A 27214-nucleotide genomic window follows, 5' to 3' on the forward strand; every position below is an offset into this window, starting at 1 on the left:
ATCATACACAACACTAGATACGCACTCAGACTATTTATTAGGTACACACACTTACACTTCCGGCACAACTCACTAGGTAGTAAATTGCCTATGGCGATAGACCTGAGTTGTGCTCGGTTTCAAAAAAAAAAGCCAAATAATAATTGACTTCTGTTTTGAAAAGGCTTCAAAAAATAAATAAAAAGGCCAAATCTTTTTTTTACTTTGATATAATGTGCGTGTGATATTTTTTCTTCGAAAAATTAAATTTGCAATTAATAAGTCAAGAATTTCATAACAACTGATTAGTAAATAATTAACGTAATTTATTTAAAATAAATTTTCTAGCAAATTAGGCAACTAATTATCCAAGGGTGTGCGGTAAAGTAAATGAAATTGCTCCGGAATGTAGAAAAGAGGGGAAAAAAGGTAGGAACACTACTCTCTCTGAAGTCATAGGCGCCGGAACCTGGGGGTGGCTGAGGTCAAGGGCGTAGCGGGGGGGGGGGACTTGGGGGTCTGGTCCCCTCCCCCGAAATGTGAGGAAATGACCGAAAAAAGGGAAAAAGATGGCCAAGATGATCTATTGTTCTATCACTTTGGTTCCCCCCCTCCCCAAAATGAAAGTGTTATGACGGCTTAAGCGGAGTTCCCTCAGATTTAATGTGCAATGTTATGAAAATCGTATAAATTTAAAGTAATATGACATTTATGAATCAAAATAACAATATTAATAAAATTTATAAATTGCGACAAAAAAAATGATTGCAATTTTTTATCTTTTTTATCTCTTATTACTCAAATTATTGTGGTGAAATGTACCGTACACTTTGATTTATACTTAATTTTTAATTTATAGCCTAACAGAGCAACTGTTTGAATAAGTAGCTTTTCTTCATAACAGAACTCTCTATTGCACATTAATTTTACATAGACATCAAATTTAATTTTAGTGTTTGAATTCTTCATCAGTAGTTCATGATGCAACTACAAAGTAATCTCGAACACTTATGATTTGGTGGAGGGGCCCTGGGCAGGGAAAAGTAAACAGAAGACCTCAACTTGGGAAAGAATGTCTGATTTTTTTCAACAAAGATATTTTGTTTAAATTTAAGCCCCAAATTAGTAGAGTCCATGCTTTCTATGATTATTTATTATCCGTACCCGTTGCACTTTGACTTTAACTTGATTAATTTGATTCTTCGATTTACATAATTTTGGATTTCCTTGCACTATATGTGATCTTTGACACATCAATAAATTTTGGTTTTACCGGAGATGCCCTGCCCCCCCCCCCCCCGAGCTCCAGTTTCACCAATGGAGCCCAGGCCGAAATGAGATCTAGCTTGAACAGTCCCCAATGTTCCAAAAACCGTAGTCAGCAAATGAACTTCGTTACTTAAACTGTTCCGTTTGGGTAAATAGGATTTTATGGTGACTTTTAAGAATATGGCAATGCTGTTAACACAAGCTCTATTTTTAATGGGAACAAGAAAAATTGTCTGTTCCTCTTTCTCAAACTTTTTCATAGTGACGAGTAAACGAGGGTTTAATAACATCGTTGTCTATGAGAGTTGGAAGGGCCTGAAGAAAAATGACGACTTAACCGGGGTGACGAGTTAACTATATAGGTTTTACTGTACACGTATAGTGGTTTCACTTTCCCGACCGAGAAGAGAGGGCGATTTCTGCTTACACGCAAGAGGCGTTTTTTTCCTCGTTCCCGAATCGAAAGACCGTCGCCAAGGAAAGCCAAAAGCGTCCCCAAACGGAATCGCGTTGGCTAGAAGGTGATGTTGATGCCCGTGCGGTCCTTTCTACCTAGCGTTGGAGCGATCGGGCGTGTGATTTCCACGTGTTTGTTTCCAGTAAATTCCCGTTGTACCAGCAGTTTAATTAGCAAGATGTACAGTATCGTCGAGCGAGGATCTCCTTTCTCCGCCGATTACAGGGTCTTCTTCAGTAAGCATTTCTCGCACCTCGTTAGAAACCGTCATGAGGACTTTCCTCATTTCGTTTTGAAACGGAATTTAATGCTAATTAACTTTTTTTTTCTCCGTCACTCCCCCCCCCCCCACACATTGTTTTCATTGGAGCTGTCGTTTCATTATTGGCACTCTGAAACTATAAATATTGAGATGATGGTGGGCTTCCCCCCCCCCAACACCGCTTCTCGTGGGATGGGGGGGGGGGGTGCTGGCAGGTATGGCCTCTACCATGTAGGTCAATCATTGATTTCTTTTAGATTAATTAATGTTTTTACGGCACAAAATCAATGTGAGACCCCCCAAAAAAAACCCTAGTGTAGGGGGTCGGCTTTATAGAGATGGCAAGGCCCTCTCATGGGCGGAGAATCGGGAGGGCGTGGGGGGGGGCATTGCCCTCCCAGCATCAAAGGTAAAGTCGACAGATCTAATGCATATATATATAGATGAATCGACATCATCTTGCGCCCCCTGACTTCCAAGTCTATCTCCGCCTATGGGCCATCTTAATAGCATCATGGCCCCCACAAGGGGGAGGTTGACAGCACCCGCGACCATTCTCATCATTTTTTTGTTTTTTCACTCCATAAATTCACTATAAAGGAGCCCACTAAAAAGTCTGGTCTGGGGGCCTGCCAAAGGTCCCATCCTAGGGGCCCGCATCAGGATGTGGGGGCCATACTCCCACCCCCCCAGTCAAAGTAATGTTTTTAGGGGCTTAAAGTACCTGCCTACCAATTTACTATAGAAAAGTGCAGTATCAGATCTCGCTATAATAACCCCCACCCTATGTAGTTGAAACCCAAGAGCCCTGCTTTGGTGGTCCCATATGTTAAGACAGCCCTGGTTATTATTCTTTTCATATTGCTGTGCTGTTTCATATTGTCACATCAAGATTCTTGAAAACTGTTATAACTTTCTATATCTTGAGTCAGAGTTCCTAGAGACACCCCCAACGGATTGTGCCAGAAGTGGTAATGATCGTAATAAGCGTAAGTGGAATGTGCATGAAATATTAATTTGGAGGGTTAAATATATATTAACCCTTTGAGCTGGTTTTAAAATTTTCCTGATCCACATTATAACTGCCGTAGTGGAAATCACTCATTATTCTAAAAATTTTCACCTATTTTCAAGAATTGTGATGTTTCTCACTGCTATCTTGTTGTTCGATTCGATTAGTAGGCCTATTCTCCATGAGACATGATCTCTAGAAAAATAACTTTTATTCAGCCTTGTAGCAGGCTAGAATAAATAATACAAAACATGTAGGTTATAGGCAGTGTTTGATGGGGGGGGGGGGGCTATGTTTGTATACTTTTCACATTACGTTTCCTTTCTCGAGTGATATTATGTTCTTATAACTTTTAAAATAAGAAAAAGGTATATGTCATTTATATTTCTGTTATGAAATTTATATATATATATTTTTTTTTTTTGGTTTCGTAGATGATGGAAACGGTATGATCTCACCATTCCATGATATACCATATCTGGCAAATGAAGCTGATAAAATTTATAATATGGTAGTTGAAGTTCCAAGATGGACCAACGCAAAAATGGAGGTGAAAGCTTTTGTGTGTCATATCCGAATTTCTTAGTTTGCTCCAAATATTATTGCTGAATTTTATACATCAGGGCTTGACAAATCAAAAAGACATTTCGGCACCTGCAAAATTCCATACGAGCCAAGAATAGTTTTCTCTAAAAAAACTGTTAGAAATAATGTTTCTTTCTAATTTTCAAAACTATAATAATCCCTTCCTATGTACACGGGGTGCAATATCATGAAATCAAAACACTTTTGGCATCCTTAGACTCTGATTTAGAATTTATGAAAAATGTAGACGCCAATGCCGATTTTCTAATTGCTATGGCAATCTGGTATTTGTTAAGCAGGAATCTTTGTCATTATTTGTCTCTTTTTTTTTTTTGGTGGCATTACTGAAATTCTTTAAACACAATTTACGAATGCAATCCTTGTCTTTCACAATGTTGCTAAAATGATAGTTTTTTTTTAACACCATCTGTTGCAGTTAATTTGAATATCTCATGTTTCAATCCATTCAAATAATTTTTTTCTCAATTAGAAGGTCAATTTGCTTCCATTTCGCTTCATGAACAGAATGCAACTATTGTCTCGGCTCAATTTCAGGAACTAGTCCTCTTGGCACCAAACGATATACTACATTTTAAAAAATAATTCCTAGATATTATTATGCCGAATATACGATATTATTGTTTGCAGTCATTTGTGATTCATACCCCACCACCGCCGCAGTGGTGATCGGCTGAAGTTGGTTTTCTGCAGTTCCCAACTTCGAGGCGTGAATGCGAGCTGATCTCTCCGTTAAAAAATCTCTCTGCAGAGAGCAACAGGCCTACAATGGTATAATTATTTATTCGTTACTCTTTAAAAATTGATTGTAGATGGCAGCACTATACATAACAAGCATCACACAGAAACAAACTTCACGAAAGGTTCACTATATATTCCCCTTATTTCTTACCAATTCGTTAGAAGTTCCGCAGAGGAATATGGGCAAGGTGCATGTCTAGTTTAATAGTCATTTGTGATGAGTATTTACATTTCTTCAATTGTTTGTTGAAAGAAGAAAAATGTAGCTTTTCCTAATGATCATGAATAATTTCAAAATTTATTTCATATTTTTATTGATAATTTTTTTTATATATTTATGAGGATTATGAAAATCTGGATGAAACCTGCCAAAAAAAATTGTATTTTAAAATGATTCTTTTGTTTTCTTGTGTTTCAGATCGCTACGAAAGAGCCTTTGAATCCAATCAAACAAGATGTGAAGAAAGGTAAACTTCGCTTTGTGCATAACGTGTTTCCACATCATGGTTACATTTGGAACTATGGAGCAATTCCTCAAGTAATTGAATTTAGTTACACACGTGTAAAACAATGAATCTTTAATATTTCACTTTTATACAGTGGAATCTCCCTTATCCAAAATTGACATCTCGGCAACCATTTGAAATGGTTAGGCAGCATATCAGTGTTTGAAGTATACTGCACATGTAGTTGTGTCATGAGATATGACCAAAGAATTAATCTGGACTCCACTGTATTGTCTAATTTTTTGATATGCCATGAAATGTTAACGGTTATGTTAATTGTTGTGTTAACTATTGTTTTAAACAGTGAGTGAATTTGATATGCATATGACTAAGTTTTTTTAAATTTCTTTAGACATGGGAGGATCCAAACCATGTTGATGATGTCACTGAGTGCAAAGGCGATAATGACCCATTAGACATTTGTGAAATTGGTCAAAGAGTAAGTATGCTCTGCTGCGATTTCAGGCAACAGATAAAGAATTGTAACTGAGAAATTTTATGCATAAAAATAAGTGAAAAAAGTTTATGCATAAAATTTTTTTTTTAAATGAAAGTTTTCCTCATACTCATTTGATTGAAGAAATTTTAAAATTTATTACCTGTGTTAGGTTGTGAATTTGACTAGAAAGGTTTTTAAATACAAGATTAATAAAAACAAAGCTTGCAGCTGATTTCTAACATTTTATTTAAAAATAACATTATTAGCCAGGGTCCAAATTAGAAACCAGGAGACATTCAGGTTCTGTCACAAGAAGTCCCCAGAGGACCTGGGAATCTCCAGCAAACCCATTATTTATTGAGATGTCCAAAATTGAATATTGTCCCCCCTTATGCCAGAAATATGAATGTGCAAATTTTCACTTTTTATCAACTGGTTTGGATCCTTTGTTTTTCTAGAAATGTGAATGTGTATCCCTAATTGAAACACGTACTGAAGGACTTTTAGGAAAAAAAATTCCATGATGTAATGCAAGTAGAGTAAATATTTAAACACCATTTCTCTTGGTTCTTTTTTATCAAGAATTTACTCCTTCATGTTTCTGGCATGAGGGGGGATGGTATAAACGATCATAATGTTAATAAATGTTACATAAATCGAAAAATCGGGTGAAAATCAAAGTGCAATGGGCACCTATAATAAGCAATTCTAGAAAGTTATATAAAAATCAAAGCATAAAAGGCACATTCAAAGCCGGAACTAGAGAGGAGGGCAATGGGAAGCAACACTGATACTGGAGGGTGCAGAAAAATCTTTTTTGCTCCCACCTAGTTACAGCCCTGCTTGTAGCTGACTTTTGAAAATAGTAATTTTTGAGAATTAAAACAAAAAATGACTCCATTTCTACTCTATATTTAGGAAACCTAACAACATGCATACAATGTGTATTTTTCAGGTACCTTTTAACTGGAGATTTATTTTCTTTTTGTTTCGATAATGCTATGGCAAATACCTTTTAGTCCTATAACATTTTTTGATGTTTTTTTCACTTTCTCAGTTTGCATTGGAAGTACTTTTACTTTTTTTTTTACCAAAACTTAAAAAGTTAATTTGAAACATTGGGTAAAGTTTTATTCATGTAAAATGTGTTTTATTTGTATCATCATTCAGTATTAGTTAAATTTACATATTTGGTGTTCCAATTTTTTGTCTCAAGATTTTCTAATTTGTTATAGGTTGCTAATCGAGGAGATGTTGTTCAGGTCAAGGTACTTGGCGTTTTTGCTCTTATTGATGAAGGTGTGTGATTGATTTTCTTTGAATTTGATATACTGCATGTTGTATCTTTTATTGCAATCAATTCAAATAAGAATTTTAACGATATATATATTTTTAGGTGAAACTGACTGGAAAATCATTGCAATAGATGTCAAAGATCCTCTTGCACCTTCACTTAATGGTATTTTACATAAAAACTATTTTTCTCAGATTTGAAAATACAAAATACAATCTATGCTCATTATAATGATTGTATAATTCCATTACAATGACCAGTATGAGAGGTCTCAAATGTTTTCGTACAGCAATTATCATCCTATGTTTTCCTTTAAATATAATGACCACCATATATAATGTGTTTTTGAATGAAGAGGGGGGGGGCAATCGTTATAACAAGTGTCAACTATATTATGTTCAGAATGCAATTGAAAACAAAGTAAAAACGGTTTTATTCAAAATTATTTTTTGTCAGCAAGACTTTTGGCTCTGGTTAATGTGCCGCACTAATATTTACCAATAGCCTCATAATACAGTCAGAAGTTTTGTTAGAAATTTAATATTTCTGAAAGCATTATTGATAGTTATAACAATTATGATAACTTTGTACATTTAAAATGATTTGATTTAGTGCTTTGTATTTTTATATCTGCCATACATTTTTGCATTTCATTTTTCTAAATTTTGTTTAAATTAAACTTTTTTCCTGCTAGATATTGAAGATGTTAATAAACACATGCCAGGTCTCTTGCAGGTAATTTACATTTTTTACCCAAATGCCAAATTTTAGACCAATGAGTAACTCTGTTTTATAGCTTGGTATCTAAATAGATGAATTTGGCATTTATAAGTTAAAGACTGAATTGAGAATTTTTCTTTTTGTGCTTGGGAAACAAGATTTATTTTTTTTTGCTTCTACCATAGTAATATGCCAGCGTTTCTCAACCTTTGCAAACCCAAGGACCAGTAAAATGTCTGAAACAATTTGACGGACCACTTGCATTTTGTATTATTTGACATTTCTGTATTTTGAGTGTTCTGAATTTCTTTTTATACATCTGTCCTGTTTTTTCAATGATGTTTTTTAAATTTATAATGTTCACTAAAATTGTTAAGAAACAGCATTTTTATACATTATGATAATTTTGAGTATAAATACAAATATTTGTCTCACATTGTCAAGTTAAACTTTTTTTCTTAATTTTTCAGCAATTTTAATTAAAATTGAATATTTTGCTGAATAATGGCAACGTTTACTGTGATTTGTAGTACCCTTTTATTTCTCCACCCTTTACCCCTTTTTAGCAGTAATTAGCAAATATCCGGAAAATATCCTCACCTCAGCATAATATCCAGAAAATAACTGTTTCTTTGGTATCTCTGGCTGAGAAAAAAGCCATCTATATCTCTCTAAACCGTCCCACCCGGGGGCCATTTCCTGAAGTTAAGAGAGGCTACTAATGCCTCTACTTCAGCGCCTCACGACACAGTGCGTGAAATTTGGAAGGCAGATTCATGTGTCTCCAGTGGTGTAGATGGTAGCATGCTTGCCCGGTATGCAAGAGGGCCTGGGTTCGAGTCCCGGCGGAGACGTGATGACTTTTCTTTCCGAGCTCACCTCAGCATAATATCCGGAAAATAACTGTTTCCTTGAATTAGCAAATTTGTCGTAAATTGCATTTTTGGGCTGCAAATTAGTTATATCCCGTATTTAGGATTGCAATTTCTTGCATTTTCCTTGATGAGGTATAATGAACCTAAGTATGAAGGTACAATTTTTATTCGTGAATCCATCTGGATATTACTATAATATCAATTGCAACAATTTACTAATTTTCCATCCAGTTAAAATTGAATTATCAAGTCTGCCTGTAGACCACCTACGCCATCATCACGAACCATAAGTTGAGAAATGCTGGTATATACAGTAGAACTTGGTTAATTCTAATTTTGGATAATTTGAACTTTTTACAAATTCTCCTTGAGTTTTCTATTTAATTTATTAGTAATAATTTCTTGTTAAATTCAAACTTTTTAAAATTTTTTTGATAATTCAAAGTTGGAGGGTAAAAAATTCTCTCATACAAAAATCATCAAATCTTGAAAAGACTATTAAAAGTTTGAAAAATTCTATTTTTCAAGTTAATGCCCATTTTAACTTTGTCCAGCTGGATTAAAAAGAAAATGTTTACCACCACTTAATACTGATTATGCTTTCAACCTATAGATCAAGGTGTAACATTTGAAATCAAAATCTTTTTGACATTAAGAGTATGGAAAGTATCGGAAAGTTCAGATTTGTAATATGTTAATGAAAGTATGTTTCCTTGATAGTATAAGGATAAGCAAAATTTGGGAATCAGTTACTTAAAGAATGGTCATGAACTGTTTCCTTAAAGCAGGATTTAAGCATGGTCAAGAAATATTCTGCAGTGATGCTGATTCCAGAGCAGTGGAATAATGTAGCAACTAAGATCATACACAATTTTATTAATGAAATTTGGAAAACAATTTCGTAACGGATGATGAAATTTTAATAATTGATAATTATTATGCTATGGGAATGGTAAGGATTAAGTTGCAATTTGTAGTCATTTTACAGATCCATGAGAGAAAGATTGATTGGATAATTTGAACTTTTTTCCAGTAACTTTCGACTTTCAATTAACCATGTTTGATTGTATATATGTGATTAAATACATATTTTTTTTAGGCAACCGTAGAGTGGTTTCGTTTCTATAAAGTACCAGCTGGCAATCCAGAAAATAAGTTTGCATTTGATAGCAAGCCGAAAGATAGAGTGAGTTTTAATGTGATATATACATATTCACCTTTTTTTTCATATGAATATCTTTATAACATACAAACAATATTCCTTAAATGCTATTGAAGCCAAATTCCTAAATATAATGAATTGATATTTTTTGATACAATAAGTTCAGTTTAGTTAGATTAGATATACAGTCGAATCCCATTATAACAAACTCCAAAAGACTGGACCACAGCCACTTTGTAATAGCGGAATTTTGTTTTAAAGGAATTCCAGATTTTTACATTGTTCTCATAAAACTTTTCTGGGGGATTAAAAAAGTTTTCATTTAAAAAAAGGCCCCCCCCCCCTTCAAGTTAAAAAAAGACTTCAAGTTACCCATCTGACTGTTCCTGTTTCAAAAAATGCTCTGATGTACTTTATGGGCCCATAATTAATTTTAAAACATTTTAAACTATATTAATTTATGCAGTTGAATATTAAAAGACAATACGTAGACATTGATTTTCATGCTTGAGCAGATATAAATAAAAAGTTGAAATAACTCAAAAGTAGATCTGGCTAATTATTTCATATTTAATTTTCTGGCCTTTGTAACAGCAACTCAATAGTTAAGCAAACTCAATATTTAAAAAATCGAGAATTTAATAGAATTTTTAAAATTATTGATGTGGCAGAAAACCCCACTAAATTTCAGTATTTCTACAGTAAAATTGGCAATCTTAACACTGATTTCTATGAGGGAATCATCCTTTGCCTGACCCTCAAAGTGATGCTGATGATGTCTATTAAAAGAAGACTCATTGCTGGGAGGATTGGAAATGGGACAAACCATTCATAAAGGCATGAACTATTATACATATTTACACAAAAATTGCCACGTTTTTAAGACAAATAAATCACACTGGTCGAATGGTCGACGCGTTTCGGCTCTTCAATGGAGAGCCGTCATCAGGACCTCGTGGTCAGAACTCACACGAATGAAGAGTGATGTTTACGTCTGGTCGTCCGAAGAGTTCGCCTTTGTATTTGCTGCGTCCGAGTGGTCTTTGGATGCGAATTGGGGAGCCATCTGTTGTAAAGTGTTGAAAGTTTTTTCACGACTGAGGTTAATAAAGCCTGTCCAAGCTGACGAAATAGGTGGTGTGTTTCTTCCATCATTAACGAGGAAATTCTGGCATGTTCTGATGAAATATCCCTCGAGAAAATTCAATTCCGAATTGTGTGTTGCTTTTTTAAAAACAAATGCTTTGTCAAAATCAAAATGATGTGAATGTTGCCAGCAGTGTTGGGCAATAGCCGAATTATCCGTCCGTCCCTTCTCAACATGCCTTCGGTGTTCGAGAACTCGAATATTTAGATTTCTTCTAGTTTGGCCAATATATCCATTTTCACAATTCTTGCATGGGATGAAGTAGATACCAGATTCTTTGGAGGGTGAGATAGGATCTTTCAGATGGGAAAAGGTGAGTATATTTGTTGGCTGGAATATTGTATGGAAGTCAAATTTCTTGAAGATAGAAGAGATCATGAAACTTGAAGAAACGAATGGAAGAACAACGGTATTAGAAAACTGTTTTGAGTCAGCTGGGAGCAGGTTCGTGGTGCATGTCTGGGTCATTTTTCTGAGGACCTTGTCGATGATAAAAGGTGAAAAACCCCGATTAGAAGCGATGTCACGAAGGATATTGAGTTCATTCTGGAGGGAGGCTGAATCACTGCAAAGTTTTTTTGCTCGATGAACAAAAGAAGAAAATGCCGAAAGTTTCTGATTGGGAGGATGAAAGGATTTTGCATGAGGTGGCATGGAGATAGCGAATGGCTTACGGTACACAGATGTATGAAATTCAGTGTCTGTCTTTTTAATGAGCACGTCGAGAAAAGGCAGTATATTATTTTTTTCCATTTCATAGGTGAATTCAATATGTGGGTCAATAGAATTCATAAAATTGAATAACTCAGTGACATTGACATCAGTCTCATCAACTAAAGTGAATGTGTCATCAACATACCTGATCCAAAGTTTGAAGTGGTGGGTTTCCAAAAGTTTTGTTTCGAAAAAATCCATATATATGTCACAGAGGATAGGCGAGAGTGGGTTGCCCATGGCAAGACCTTCTGTTTGGCGGTAAAACTTTCCAAACACTGAAAAATAATTGTGCGATACACAAAGTTGGGTGAGTTGACATATTTCTTCGATTTCAATCGAGGAGAAGTGGAATTCTTGCAGACGTTGTTTCAGGAAAGAAATTGCACCGCTGATGGGAATGTTAGTAAACATGGATTTGATATCGAAGGAAATCATTGTAGCGTTATCTGGTTGAATGCTGCGGATGATGGAAACGAATTCTGAGGAATTCTTTACTGTGAAACGATGTTTTTTGCAGAGAGGGGACAAAAGTTCAACGAGAAATTTAGCAAGTTGATGCGTAGGTGATCCAATGCAAGAAATTATAGGTCTTACTGAAAATGAAGGTTTGTGTATTTTTGGAAGAGCATAAAGTCTCCCGCAATTTGCGGCGGATGGAAAGATGCGTTTCTTGGTCGAAGAATGTAGAATGGGAGTCTGATTGATTTTCTTTTGAACCAGTTTTAGAAGGGTAGGAGCTGGATCCGTATTGAGACAAGTATATGGTCCATCGCTAATTAATTTTTCAACCGACTCTTGATACATGGATTTATCAAGTACAACAATTTGGCCACCTTTGTCAGCTTGAGTGATGAAAATATTGTTGTTTCTTTTAAGTTCTCGAATGGCAGAGATCTCAGATTTCTCAAATGGTGAAGAAATGGTTTTTCGATTGGCCGAAACTGAAGAGGAAACCAAGTGCCGAAGAGATTCTTTCTGATCAGGAGAAATTTTACTGTTGAGGAATGACCGTTCGATGGGCGCAAGAAGTTTTGTAGGACAAAAATGAGGCCTAGGTGATGCAAAATTAAGTCCGTATTCAAGTACTTTCAAATGGGCACCAGACAATGTTTCACTCGAAAGATTGACAACTTTTGGAGCATTCGAGAAGTCAGAAAATTTATGAGAACTTTTTTTCGAAGAACTTCTTGCAAGAAGCTGAGTGAACTTATTATCCAAAATTTCTTGATGTTGGCGATACACGTGAAGTGCCCGGTGGAACGATCTTGCGTCAAGCTGGGCGAAATCATCACGAGAATGTGCGAGAGAGAGATGCAGTTTGTACAAATCCAATTCAATTTTAGCAAGATTGCGACGGTGACCATGGATGATCGATCGCAAAATTGCAAGTCGACAATTGAAAAGGTTGCGTTTGATGCGAACGGAAACAGGCTGATTGGAAAAAACTTGTAAAAATTGTGGCATTACCTTGTGATCTCTGCAACGTTTCAGGAATGCAATCTTGTTAAGAATCCGGAGTTTCTTGATACGGAGGGCACAAAAATGGTTGATCGAGTTCATATTGGCGAAGTCCCAGGAATCAACGGACGTAGTATGAAAAAGAAAGCACACGTTGGGCTAAAATATTATCACAAAAAAATGAGTAACTTTGCCTGGTTTTAATTTACACAAAAATTGCCACGTTTTTAAGACAAATAAATCACACTGGTCGAATGGTCGACGCGTTTCGGCTCTTCAATGGAGAGCCGTCATCAGGACCTCGTGGTCAGAACTCACACGAATGAAGAGTGATGTTTACGTCTGGTCGTCCGAAGAGTTCGCCTTTGTATTTGCTGCGTCCGAGTGGTCTTTGGATGCGAATTGGGGAGCCATCTGTTGTAAAGTGTTGAAAGTTTTTTCACGACTGAGGTTAATAAAGCCTGTCCAAGCTGACGAAATAGGTGGTGTGTTTCTTCCATCATTAACGAGGAAATTCTGGCATGTTCTGATGAAATATCCCTCGAGAAAATTCAATTCCGAATTGTGTGTTGCTTTTTTAAAAACAAATGCTTTGTCAAAATCAAAATGATGTGAATGTTGCCAGCAGTGTTGGGCAATAGCCGAATTATCCGTCCGTCCCTTCTCAACATGCCTTCGGTGTTCGAGAACTCGAATATTTAGATTTCTTCTAGTTTGGCCAATATATCCATTTTCACAATTCTTGCATGGGATGAAGTAGATACCAGATTCTTTGGAGGGTGAGATAGGATCTTTCAGATGGGAAAAGGTGAGTATATTTGTTGGCTGGAATATTGTATGGAAGTCAAATTTCTTGAAGATAGAAGAGATCATGAAACTTGAAGAAACGAATGGAAGAACAACGGTATTAGAAAACTGTTTTGAGTCAGCTGGGAGCAGGTTCGTGGTGCATGTCTGGGTCATTTTTCTGAGGACCTTGTCGATGATAAAAGGTGAAAAACCCCGATTAGAAGCGATGTCACGAAGGATATTGAGTTCATTCTGGAGGGAGGCTGAATCACTGCAAAGTTTTTTTGCTCGATGAACAAAAGAAGAAAATGCCGAAAGTTTCTGATTGGGAGGATGAAAGGATTTTGCATGAGGTGGCATGGAGATAGCGAATGGCTTACGGTACACAGATGTATGAAATTCAGTGTCTGTCTTTTTAATGAGCACGTCGAGAAAAGGCAGTATATTATTTTTTTCCATTTCATAGGTGAATTCAATATGTGGGTCAATAGAATTCATAAAATTGAATAACTCAGTGACATTGACATCAGTCTCATCAACTAAAGTGAATGTGTCATCAACATACCTGATCCAAAGTTTGAAGTGGTGGGTTTCCAAAAGTTTTGTTTCGAAAAAATCCATATATATGTCACAGAGGATAGGCGAGAGTGGGTTGCCCATGGCAAGACCTTCTGTTTGGCGGTAAAACTTTCCAAACACTGAAAAATAATTGTGCGATACACAAAGTTGGGTGAGTTGACATATTTCTTCGATTTCAATCGAGGAGAAGTGGAATTCTTGCAGACGTTGTTTCAGGAAAGAAATTGCACCGCTGATGGGAATGTTAGTAAACATGGATTTGATATCGAAGGAAATCATTGTAGCGTTATCTGGTTGAATGCTGCGGATGATGGAAACGAATTCTGAGGAATTCTTTACTGTGAAACGATGTTTTTTGCAGAGAGGGGACAAAAGTTCAACGAGAAATTTAGCAAGTTGATGCGTAGGTGATCCAATGCAAGAAATTATAGGTCTTACTGAAAATGAAGGTTTGTGTATTTTTGGAAGAGCATAAAGTCTCCCGCAATTTGCGGCGGATGGAAAGATGCGTTTCTTGGTCGAAGAATGTAGAATGGGAGTCTGATTGATTTTCTTTTGAACCAGTTTTAGAAGGGTAGGAGCTGGATCCGTATTGAGACAAGTATATGGTCCATCGCTAATTAATTTTTCAACCGACTCTTGATACATGGATTTATCAAGTACAACAATTTGGCCACCTTTGTCAGCTTGAGTGATGAAAATATTGTTGTTTCTTTTAAGTTCTCGAATGGCAGAGATCTCAGATTTCTCAAATGGTGAAGAAATGGTTTTTCGATTGGCCGAAACTGAAGAGGAAACCAAGTGCCGAAGAGATTCTTTCTGATCAGGAGAAATTTTACTGTTGAGGAATGACCGTTCGATGGGCGCAAGAAGTTTTGTAGGACAAAAATGAGGCCTAGGTGATGCAAAATTAAGTCCGTATTCAAGTACTTTCAAATGGGCACCAGACAATGTTTCACTCGAAAGATTGACAACTTTTGGAGCATTCGAGAAGTCAGAAAATTTATGAGAACTTTTTTTCGAAGAACTTCTTGCAAGAAGCTGAGTGAACTTATTATCCAAAATTTCTTGATGTTGGCGATACACGTGAAGTGCCCGGTGGAACGATCTTGCGTCAAGCTGGGCGAAATCATCACGAGAATGTGCGAGAGAGAGATGCAGTTTGTACAAATCCAATTCAATTTTAGCAAGATTGCGACGGTGACCATGGATGATCGATCGCAAAATTGCAAGTCGACAATTGAAAAGGTTGCGTTTGATGCGAACGGAAACAGGCTGATTGGAAAAAACTTGTAAAAATTGTGGCATTACCTTGTGATCTCTGCAACGTTTCAGGAATGCAATCTTGTTAAGAATCCGGAGTTTCTTGATACGGAGGGCACAAAAATGGTTGATCGAGTTCATATTGGCGAAGTCCCAGGAATCAACGGACGTAGTATGAAAAAGAAAGCACACGTTGGGCTAAAATATTATCACAAAAAAATGAGTAACTTTGCCTGGTTTTAATTTACACAAAAATTGCCACGTTTTTAAGACAAATAAATCACACTGGTCGAATGGTCGACGCGTTTCGGCTCTTCAATGGAGAGCCGTCATCAGGACCTCGTGGTCAGAACTCACACGAATGAAGAGTGATGTTTACGTCTGGTCGTCCGAAGAGTTCGCCTTTGTATTTGCTGCGTCCGAGTGGTCTTTGGATGCGAATTGGGGAGCCATCTGTTGTAAAGTGTTGAAAGTTTTTTCACGACTGAGGTTAATAAAGCCTGTCCAAAAAAAAGTTTTGTTTCGAAAAAATCCATATATATGTCACAGAGGATAGGCGAGAGTGGGTTGCCCATGGCAAGACCTTCTGTTTGGCGGTAAAACTTTCCAAACACTGAAAAATAATTGTGCGATACACAAAGTTGGGTGAGTTGACATATTTCTTCGATTTCATTTTTCAGTGTTTGGAAAGTTTTACCGCCAAACAGAAGGTCTTGCCATGGGCAACCCACTCTCGCCTATCCTCTGTGACATATATATGGATTTTTTCGAAACAAAACTTTTGGAAACCCACCACTTCAAACTTTGGATCAGGTATGTTGATGACACATTCACTTTAGTTGATGAGACTGATGTCAATGTCACTGAGTTATTCAATTTTATGAATTCTATTGACCCACATATTGAATTCACCTATGAAATGGAAAAAAATAATATACTGCCTTTTCTCGACGTGCTCATTAAAAAGACAGACACTGAATTTCATACATCTGTGTACCGTAAGCCATTCGCTATCTCCATGCCACCTCATGCAAAATCCTTTCATCCTCCCAATCAGAAACTTTCGGCATTTTCTTCTTTTGTTCATCGAGCAAAAAAACTTTGCAGTGATTCAGCCTCCCTCCAGAATGAACTCAATATCCTTCGTGACATCGCTTCTAATCGGGGTTTTTCACCTTTTATCATCGACAAGGTCCTCAGAAAAATGACCCAGACATGCACCACGAACCTGCTCCCAGCTGACTCAAAACAGTTTTCTAATACCGTTGTTCTTCCATTCGTTTCTTCAAGTTTCATGATCTCTTCTATCTTCAAGAAATTTGACTTCCATACAATATTCCAGCCAACAAATATACTCACCTTTTCCCATCTGAAAGATCCTATCTCACCCTCCAAAGAATCTGGTATCTACTTCATCCCATGCAAGAATTGTGAAAATGGATATATTGGCCAAACTAGAAGAAATCTAAATATTCGAGTTCTCGAACACCGAAGGCATGTTGAGAAGGGACGGACGGATAATTCGGCTATTGCCCAACACTGCTGGCAACATTCACATCATTTTGATTTTGACAAAGCATTTGTTTTTAAAAAAGCAACACACAATTCGGAATTGAATTTTCTCGAGGGATATTTCATCAGAACATGCCAGAATTTCCTCGTTAATGATGGAAGAAACACACCACCTATTTCGTCAGCTTGGACAGGCTTTATTAACCTCAGTCGTGAAAAAACTTTCAACACTTTACAACAGATGGCTCCCCAATTCGCATCCAAAGACCACTCGGACGCAGCAAATACAAAGGCGAACTCTTCGGACGACCAGACGTAAACATCACTCTTCATTCGTGTGAGTTCTGACCACGAGGTCCTGATGACGGCTCTCCATTGAAGAGCCGAAACGCGTCGACCATTCGACCAGTGTGATTTATTTGTCTTAAAAACGTGGCAATTTTTGTGTAAATTAAAACCAGGCAAAGTTACTCATTTTTTTGTGATAATATTTTAGCCCAACGTGTGCTTTCTTTTTCATACTACGTCCGTTGATTCCTGGGACTTCGCCAATATGAACTCGATCAACCATTTTTGTGCCCTCCGTATCAAGAAACTCCGGATTCTTAACAAGATTGCATTCCTGAAACGTTGCAGAGATCACAAGGTAATGCCACAATTTTTACAAGTTTTTTCCAATCAGCCTGTTTCCGTTCGCATCAAACGCAACCTTTTCAATTGTCGACTTGCAATTTTGCGATCGATCATCCATGGTCACCGTCGCAATCTTGCTAAAATTGAATTGGATTTGTACAAACTGCATCTCTCTCTCGCACATTCTCGTGATGATTTCGCCCAGCTTGACGCAAGATCGTTCCACCGGGCACTTCACGTGTATCGCCAACATCAAGAAATTTTGGATAATAAGTTCACTCAGCTTCTTGCAAGAAGTTCTTCGAAAAAAAGTTCTCATAAATTTTCTGACTTCTCGAATGCTCCAAAAGTTGTCAATCTTTCGAGTGAAACATTGTCTGGTGCCCATTTGAAAGTACTTGAATACGGACTTAATTTTGCATCACCTAGGCCTCATTTTTGTCCTACAAAACTTCTTGCGCCCATCGAACGGTCATTCCTCAACAGTAAAATTTCTCCTGATCAGAAAGAATCTCTTCGGCACTTGGTTTCCTCTTCAGTTTCGGCCAATCGAAAAACCATTTCTTCACCATTTGAGAAATCTGAGATCTCTGCCATTCGAGAACTTAAAAGAAACAACAATATTTTCATCACTCAAGCTGACAAAGGTGGCCAAATTGTTGTACTTGATAAATCCATGTATCAAGAGTCGGTTGAAAAATTAATTAGCGATGGACCATATACTTGTCTCAATACGGATCCAGCTCCTACCCTTCTAAAACTGGTTCAAAAGAAAATCAATCAGACTCCCATTCTACATTCTTCGACCAAGAAACGCATCTTTCCATCCGCCGCAAATTGCGGGAGACTTTATGCTCTTCCAAAAATACACAAACCTTCATTTTCAGTAAGACCTATAATTTCTTGCATTGGATCACCTACGCATCAACTTGCTAAATTTCTCGTTGAACTTTTGTCCCCTCTCTGCAAAAAACATCGTTTCACAGTAAAGAATTCCTCAGAATTCGTTTCCATCATCCGCAGCATTCAACCAGATAACGCTACAATGATTTCCTTCGATATCAAATCCATGTTTACTAACATTCCCATCAGCGGTGCAATTTCTTTCCTGAAACAACGTCTGCAAGAATTCCACTTCTCCTCGATTGAAATCGAAGAAATATGTCAACTCACCCAACTTTGTGTATCGCACAATTATTTTTCAGTGTTTGGAAAGTTTTACCGCCAAACAGAAGGTCTTGCCATGGGCAACCCACTCTCGCCTATCCTCTGTGACATATATATGGATTTTTTCGAAACAAAACTTTTGGAAACCCACCACTTCAAACTTTGGATCAGGTATGTTGATGACACATTCACTTTAGTTGATGAGACTGATGTCAATGTCACTGAGTTATTCAATTTTATGAATTCTATTGACCCACATATTGAATTCACCTATGAAATGGAAAAAAATAATATACTGCCTTTTCTCGACGTGCTCATTAAAAAGACAGACACTGAATTTCATACATCTGTGTACCGTAAGCCATTCGCTATCTCCATGCCACCTCATGCAAAATCCTTTCATCCTCCCAATCAGAAACTTTCGGCATTTTCTTCTTTTGTTCATCGAGCAAAAAAACTTTGCAGTGATTCAGCCTCCCTCCAGAATGAACTCAATATCCTTCGTGACATCGCTTCTAATCGGGGTTTTTCACCTTTTATCATCGACAAGGTCCTCAGAAAAATGACCCAGACATGCACCACGAACCTGCTCCCAGCTGACTCAAAACAGTTTTCTAATACCGTTGTTCTTCCATTCGTTTCTTCAAGTTTCATGATCTCTTCTATCTTCAAGAAATTTGACTTCCATACAATATTCCAGCCAACAAATATACTCACCTTTTCCCATCTGAAAGATCCTATCTCACCCTCCAAAGAATCTGGTATCTACTTCATCCCATGCAAGAATTGTGAAAATGGATATATTGGCCAAACTAGAAGAAATCTAAATATTCGAGTTCTCGAACACCGAAGGCATGTTGAGAAGGGACGGACGGATAATTCGGCTATTGCCCAACACTGCTGGCAACATTCACATCATTTTGATTTTGACAAAGCATTTGTTTTTAAAAAAGCAACACACAATTCGGAATTGAATTTTCTCGAGGGATATTTCATCAGAACATGCCAGAATTTCCTCGTTAATGATGGAAGAAACACACCACCTATTTCGTCAGCTTGGACAGGCTTTATTAACCTCAGTCGTGAAAAAACTTTCAACACTTTACAACAGATGGCTCCCCAATTCGCATCCAAAGACCACTCGGACGCAGCAAATACAAAGGCGAACTCTTCGGACGACCAGACGTAAACATCACTCTTCATTCGTGTGAGTTCTGACCACGAGGTCCTGATGACGGCTCTCCATTGAAGAGCCGAAACGCGTCGACCATTCGACCAGTGTGATTTATTTGTCTTAAAAACGTGGCAATTTTTGTGTAAATTAAAACCAGGCAAAGTTACTCATTTTTTTGTGATAATATTATACATATACTGACAGCATTGAAGGAGTGACAAACCATTGTAAAAGCATATACATGTCTGAAATGCATTACTAGGTAACCATGGTAATTAAAATAAACATTCCAAAAGTCATTGTTGAGGCCCAGAAACCATTGTTGTCCAAGAGTGTTTTGCTCATTTCAGGCATTTGCCCTGCTCTGACAAACTTACAGTAGTCAGTAAAAAGTAAGTTTGGCAGCTTGACAAAAGTAGCCTATCGTTCAAGTCCATTTGGTCCCATTTGGTATATATGCAAAATTTTGTGTGTAGTGACAATAGATCTAAAATTGTTGATTTGTATAGAGAACTCACACAGAAAATCAATTTTATATATATATTCTTGAGAATATCCTTAGAAAGCACTATTATTGTAAATAATGAGAATATTTTCAAATTATTTATAATAGTAGTATTTCAAGAGAATGTTCTCGAATATTCTCCTCAATGAGAATATTGTCAAGAATATTATTCTAAAGAATTTTACATCTCTAATCCAAATCAATTTTTTTTTAGTCCAGATATTTAAGAAATATCCCAAACCTCTAACTCTAATTTGCCAGCCAATGTGGTGGAATAAGGTATGAAAGTGTTCAATAACTTTGGTTTTCAGCCGAAACAAATCAGTTTAATTTTTTTTAATTAGGAGTTTGCTGAAAAACTAATAGCAAAGACTCATGTTCAGTGGGAGAAGCTTGTGACAAATCCAGCTAATGCAAGCGGCCTCTCATGGTAAGAATTATGCTTGATAATTAACCTGAACAAATTCTGATTGCAAGGATTCTGTTTAACACATAATTGTTGAGACTAGGCAAGTTTTTGTGCTTGATAAATTGCAAAGTGGGAAATGTTTGGATGTAGGGAAAAAAATCATAACTCTGTTTGGAAATGACTTCTTGAAATGCCTTAACCTGTGCCTTCAACAGCACTATATGAAGATTGTGGTGCCTCAACAAACCAAGGATGGTTCCAGATATGCAGGTAACAACTTTGAACTCAATTGCTGAAGGAATGAAGTTCATGTGGGTTAAGAAGACGAGTTCACTTTTTTAAGGATAGGATCTCTTGTACCCACTTGACATGCATATCCACTGTTCTATTAATTAGGGAAAAATTTATATTGTCTATGGACGCAGACTAGGAAAAAATAGGATTTTAAAAAGAAAAGAAAAGAAATATATACAGTAAAACCCCTCTTAATAATGCCCCTCAGATTCCCCCATCCCTCTTTTATGGCCAAATAATTTCTCCTTACATAATAAAAGTATGCATTTCATACCATTTATTTACTGTCACCCCTCTTTTAAGGAAGATTTTTTTTGTTTTGCCGGTGACTGCCAAAGACAAGTTTCACTGTTACCTATGTACAGTCGGCAGTTATTTTTATGAACTCGTATGGATTGGCTGGTCCGTAAAATCAAGAGTTTTGTAAATGGGAGAGAACAAAAAAATAAAGGAAATAAAAAAATTAGTTTTCCACATTTATTTGATAGCTTTCAAAAAAAAAATGTTTAGTTTTGTTTTTATTTTGCTAACATGGCAATTTGCAAAGAGGAAAGTAGACAGAGTGCGGCGGCTCACCAAAGACTGGCTTACAGTCGTGGAATGCAAAGACCTCGTAAGACTATGACTCTGGAGCAGAATGCTCAATCGACATGTTGTGTGCGATAATAGCTATTTACGAAGAGGAAAGTGGACAACAGCAGTTGGCCAAAGTAGAGTTTGATAGACTCATAAATGGCCGTGTAACAAGCTAATATGGCAGCTCTCAAAACTTTTTTGACATGCAGAGCCATTTTTACTCTAATTTCTATGATAAAAGTCCTGTAGGTCTTTTTTTTTTTTTTAATTTATCTATTTTTTCCCCCTGGGAAGGGCACACAGAGCCCTTAGGGCACTGCAGAGTAAGGCTGAACACATATTGAAACAGAGAGCAAAGCAATGATGGGAGAAGGGATCAGAGCAGCAAAATCAACCACACTGATTCCAATGCGCCTACGTATAGTGACGCGCACCGCAGCAGAGCGGGAACTCCACGACAAACGATAGCAGCACATTCAAGATATATTGTTTCCGCCGCTCTACTCGCTTGTGTGTAGCTTCAAGGTGGCCATCGAAGGGCTTGTTTTCGCTGTTAAAAAGCAGCAGTGAGGTCAAAAATGTCACCAGAATTGTTGATGTTAAAGTTCTTGATGTACTTCCAAATGGTGTATACGATCAAATGAAAACAGCAAGTACCGAATATAATTTTCATATATTTACCGTCAAATTTTTTTCGTGTGCACATGTGTAACCAAACCGAAAATGATTTATATTTTGAGTTTTAAGGTAATTTATCATGCACCGTGTGTGGGTAAATGTATTTGAGTAGTCTGAATTAAAAATCATGTATATTTCTATGAAAAATTGGCAAGTTTTATTTGTTTATTTTTGTGTACCATCAATATTTCCATACTGGAAGCGTACTGTATGTTTTTATGCTGGATTTTTGTGTGTCGATAATTACATTTTTTGTGTGAAAAAATTAAATAATGAAACCAACAAATATTTCTACAAATAAAGTTATTGGGGGGGATTTTCCAGTTCTACCCTTCTGCCTATGCTAATAATACAAATTTAATTTAAACGGGTGGGGGGACTTTGATAAACTTGATATTTTTCTCAACTTTTACTCATAAATTTGATAGAAAATATTATTGATCTTTCGAGAAGTGATCCCGCTCAAGTAATCACATGGGAAAAGTTTTAGGGAGGAAGCAGCTAAAATATGAGGAATATTTCCGTAGTTTATATTTAAAAATAGTGATATTCACACAACAGTATTATTTCTAAACTGTTGTCTGAGCAATGATTTTTATAATTATGAAATTTTTAAGCATTCCTGAATTTAAAAAACCAAGCTGTAATTGCGAGTTTCAATTTATACTCTCTGCTACATCAAACGCCCCCACTATGTGTACTATGTACTTTTTACTACAGTGAATTCAGAGGTGGCTGGATCAATAAAATAGAAGAAAAGCAAATTTCATAAAATGAATTAATAAAAATGAGGATTCATAAAAAAGAGCATGTTTGTAAATTGGAGGTTCGAGCATGGAATGTATATATATGTATGATTCTGCTTAGTTCATTAAGCTTTTAATTTCTTTTACTGAAGAATGATTCTAGAAGAATACAGATCAATTAGGAGTGTTCTCATAATTCCTCATTTTTCCCTTTCACTTGAAATACTCTACTCCATAGCTGCCAAGTCTCCCGAATTTTTCGGGAATCTCCCGAATTTTATCTTCATCGCTCGATCTCCCGAAATGTTCTTAAATCTCCCGAATTTTTACGAAAATCACAAAAATCCCTAATTGTCCCTAAAAATTCCCGCCTTCATTAAAAAAATCCCCGCTTATGAAAACAATCCCTAAGGAATTTCTTGTGGGCATGAAGCCTCTTTTTTTTCCCTTTCGAAATGACGTCACACGTCGTAAATGGGGAAATTCCCTTTTTAAGGAAGTTTTACAAACCCTCTGATGGTAACAAGAAAGTTGTTTGCCTTATCGTGCAGGGAAATGGCTTAGCAGCCAATAGTCCTGGATAATAATTGAAGATTATGGTGATGCACATGTGGTCAAAATTTCTTTTGTTGAAGTTACGTACGTGCGATATAACAAAGCATGAATAATGATAAGCAAAAACATATTTAATCAATTTTAAAGATACTTATTCCGATGAATTTCCTTTCATCAAACGTTCCAGAAGAGGGCTGACTTTTCCTTTTTGTACAAGTTGTGTTACGGACATAAACATCGGTCATGGAAAGACCGATGTTCATCAGTCGTGAAGTGAAAAAAAAACATCAAGCAAGTGTCACAAAAAGTCAGTGTTCTTGAAAAATTGACGGTGTTTTCCTTCATCTTCCGATGATTTTGGGGTCATTCGCGCAGAATGTTTGTCCACAGCGTTTCTGATTGAACACAATATTTATTTTTACATCATTGAAGTTTTGACCTCCAATTCCACTTGTTTTTTGCGTAGGAATTTTATTCCCAAGGGTTTAACTTCCATGTGTGTAAAATCCCTATTTTAATTTGACTTCAGTTTTTGAGTAGGGATTTTATTCCCTACGCTTTAACTTTTATGTTTGGAAAATCCCTATTTTATTTGGAAAAATTCCTATTGTATTTATTAGGGAGTGGTTTTAGCATAAAATACGGGTGTGCGTGAAAATCTCCCGAATTTTCATTTTCAAAAGTTGGCAGCTATGCTCTACTCCCAATGACCCGGTTGTTCGCTAGTCCAGCAATCCAGCATTTTTACTTTGAAGCTGTAGAGGAGGAAAACGTGTCACTGCATGTCTGTGTGCAGAAATTTATATTGTTTAAATGGTCTTTCGTCTTTTTCAAAACACTAACTTCCTGTAATCTGGCAAAATCAGTCATACCCTGGTCCAATATATTCAGGATTAACAAGAGTCTACTTATTTAGTTTCTTAGTACTTCACCAAACACCAACTCTGGCCATATCGCTATATTACAATTTACTGCCATTAATTATATTGGTTGGAAATGAAGACGCTATGTATTGGTGGTCGCTTCAAGTTTATTAGGGAAAACATCATATATATATATCTAGATCCTCCCTCGGGTTTGAACCTGGGACCATGATAGCAACTTTCATGGGGGTAGACGAACATCTTATCACCATGCCACTTTGGCATCTAGTTTCTTAGTAGTTGATAAGTTTTTATATGCATAAAAACTTTTTTTTTTCAGTTCTTGCGTCAGTGTTGAAAAGAGCCCTCACAAGATTGGCTCATCAGAAGCTTCATCAGTTGTAGAGCAGTTTCCTGAACCGACTTCAGCGCAGCCTATTGATTCGGAGGTGGATAAATGGCATTTTATCTTGGAGAAATAAACATTATATTATAGAAGAGAACATTGTGTAACATTAATGCTTTTCATTCGAAAATATAAATATTTATTTCTTGCTTATGCAGTCAGTGCGCAAAAGTTTTGTTTCCATCTGCATTCACAACTGATATGACCAGAAAATTTGAATTATATAATTATTATAAAGATTCATTTATGTATTGTTGCTGTTCAGAATTGACCTCACTCAAGGCAGCTGTTTTGTAGAGAATGTTTCTTAAGCTCTATTTCAGAAAGCTCTGTTGTATTGAACTGTGTTAAATAATGTTATATCTGGGAAAAACAAGGTTCATGTATTCAAGACAGAGATTGCATAACGTTTCACTTTCAGGAGTGAACGAAATAAGCGATGAAGAAGCTTCAGCCTTTTAAGGGCAACAAAAGTAAAATACCTGTGCCTCCTTATGGAGAAAAAAAAACATTTGTAAATAAGCCAATGCCAATTTTAGAAAATGTTTGGACGGCAAACATTTTTTAAAATTGGAATGGAAAACCATCAGCCGTAACTAGGGAGGGGTAGGGGTGCTAACGTATAATTCTCTTCTGCCACACCACACCCTGTAAAAGTAGATCTTATAACTGCTTTTATCTAAAATTTGTCGTCCAGAGAAATTACCCCTAGTCTACCAGTTTCTACCGGTATGAGTTTGGTATGGTATTGAGTTTCTACTAACTTTCTAATTTTATGAATAAAATTAGATCTTAGCGTGAACAAACGGAATACTTTTTTTTGTGGGCAATATTAATTATCGCTTTGTTTCTTGCGTTCATATGGTTCTTTTCTAGTTCATAGATCCATGCTGTTTTGTGAGAAAATATAATACAAGCTGACCATATTCCATCGATAAAATATGGGAATTTCAGATCTTTGATACAGAACATCGCTATTGTCACTAGAAAACTGCCAAACAAGGGAAAAAATTTCCAATAAGTGGAAAATCGGGAAATGTAGAGTTGCTGAAAATCTCAGCTAGTTGAAATGTATGACGAGAAAAAAAACCGCTGAAGATGTGAGATGAATATATTTTTTAAATTTATAATGAAGATAAAATTCTCGAAAATTTCGGGAATAATTGTAATCTTAAATATGAGACATCCTCAGCTATCGTTAAATAATTTTTGAAAAATTGCCAAAAGCAAAGTTGCTAATAATCACTAAAATTACTGAAAAATCGCTGTGCAAGTCACCAAGCAGGTTGTAATCCAACTGGTAATGTCATTGCTTCATGACAAACCAGTGGATTAAAATGTTTTATACGGGGTGTCGTGTAAGTGCTAAGCAGTGCCTTTATCTCATCAACCGTCTGCCGTGGAGGTAAGATTCCAATTTAAAAAATGCTCAAAAGGTATTCACAAATTACCCTGTACCAGTTGTGAAAGTGTAAAATCTTGGGCGGAAATACGGGGGGGGGGGGGGCTTCCAAGTCTATCTCCGCCTATGTGTAAAATGAAATCTAAATTTTATTACGGTCCCCCTGTGCTCTAACTTCCAATTAGAAAGTTGCTGCCCTGTCTATCCTGATTCCAATAAAATTAAAACACGGGGACTGTAAATTTTTTTTTTTTGACACTATTTTCACACAAAACTGGTAAGACAAACGGCTGATGTGGTAAAAGCCGTGCTAGCACTTCAAGGACACCCTGTATATTATATGTAATCTTCTGAATTCGGGGGGCCTCAAAAAAAAGAAATATTTGAATTTTTCTAGAATTTTCCAGGTTGGGCCACGATGGTCATAACTTCTCTACTCATAAATTATATAATTTCGATTATAAATAATATTCACTTCTCGTACATTTGTCATGTTAAACGTTTTATTTCGTATCATTCATATTAATCCACCATTTGCATTAGTGCTTCATTTCCCGCCATCCGCAATTTTTCAGCGATTTTATAAGCAACTTTACTTGCTTGTGGTCATGTCCCGTATTCTTTGGGGAATATGGTCAGTCCATCACGTATGACAAAAGTTCCAGAAGTTCTACTATTTCTGGCCAACTGGAGAATTGGCCGAACCCCGGTAACTGGCCAGATCGTCTCTATTCCACCTGGGCCGTCGACGGCCCTGACAACTGGACCAACTTGGAAGGTGGCCTAAATGCAAATTCTTGCACAGGAATCGCTAGTTACGGCACTGTGTGATAAAAAATGCATTGAAATATTTAGTTTCGTTTATGTTAAGCATGTGAGAAATCGTTCAAAGAAAGCAGCATCATCTATCTTCAAAGTTATTAAGGAAAGGTTTTCTTTCCCCCACCCCAATTGGGATGATAAGGTCCAGGTAAATAGATACATCCAACAATAGGCAGCTCCAAACCCACACGAGCTTAAAG

At 36.6% G+C, this 27214-nt stretch overlaps 1 protein-coding gene across 3 annotated transcripts; it reads left to right on the forward strand.

The window, feature by feature from the left end:
* Window positions 1-1717: 1717 nt before the first annotated feature.
* Nurf-38 (Inorganic pyrophosphatase Nurf-38) lies at window positions 1718-24947 on the forward strand. Of its 3 annotated transcripts, none has more exons than XM_089241905.1 (11): window positions 1718-1941; window positions 3414-3529; window positions 4742-4861; window positions 5182-5268; window positions 6504-6567; window positions 6665-6727; window positions 7257-7297; window positions 9257-9343; window positions 17281-17430; window positions 20608-20693; window positions 24725-24947. In XM_089241905.1, the coding sequence occupies exons 1-11, from the start codon at window positions 1773-1775 to the stop codon at window positions 24864-24866; spliced, it is 1125 nt and encodes a 374-aa protein (XP_089098031.1). In that variant the 5' UTR covers window positions 1718-1772; the 3' UTR covers window positions 24867-24947. The 3 variants fall into 3 exon arrangements, with proteins under 3 accessions (XP_089098031.1, XP_089098032.1, XP_089098030.1); XM_089241904.1 differs by having other exon boundaries at window positions 1759-1941; window positions 17377-17430; XM_089241906.1 differs by lacking the exon at window positions 17281-17430 and having other exon boundaries at window positions 1741-1941.
* Window positions 24948-27214: the final 2267 nt, after the last annotated feature.

This window comes from Pholcus phalangioides, unplaced genomic scaffold, assembly GCF_987345545.1.
Source record: "Pholcus phalangioides strain wild (caught in Gottingen) unplaced genomic scaffold, Ppha-v1.0 ptg000014l_1, whole genome shotgun sequence".
NCBI classification, from domain to species: Eukaryota; Metazoa; Arthropoda; class Arachnida; order Araneae; family Pholcidae; genus Pholcus; species Pholcus phalangioides.

Coding starts and splice junctions, on each gene's coding strand:
- Nurf-38 (XM_089241905.1), top strand. CDS start 1,773: ATGTTGATGCCCGTGCGGTCCTTTCTACCTAGCGTTGGAGCGATCGGG. Junction 6,568..6,664: donor TTTTGCTCTTATTGATGAAG/GTGTGTGATTGA, acceptor ATATATTTTTAG/GTGAAACTGACTGGAAAATC. Junction 9,344..17,280: donor ATAGCAAGCCGAAAGATAGA/GTGAGTTTTAAT, acceptor ATAATATTTTAG/CCCAACGTGTGCTTTCTTTT.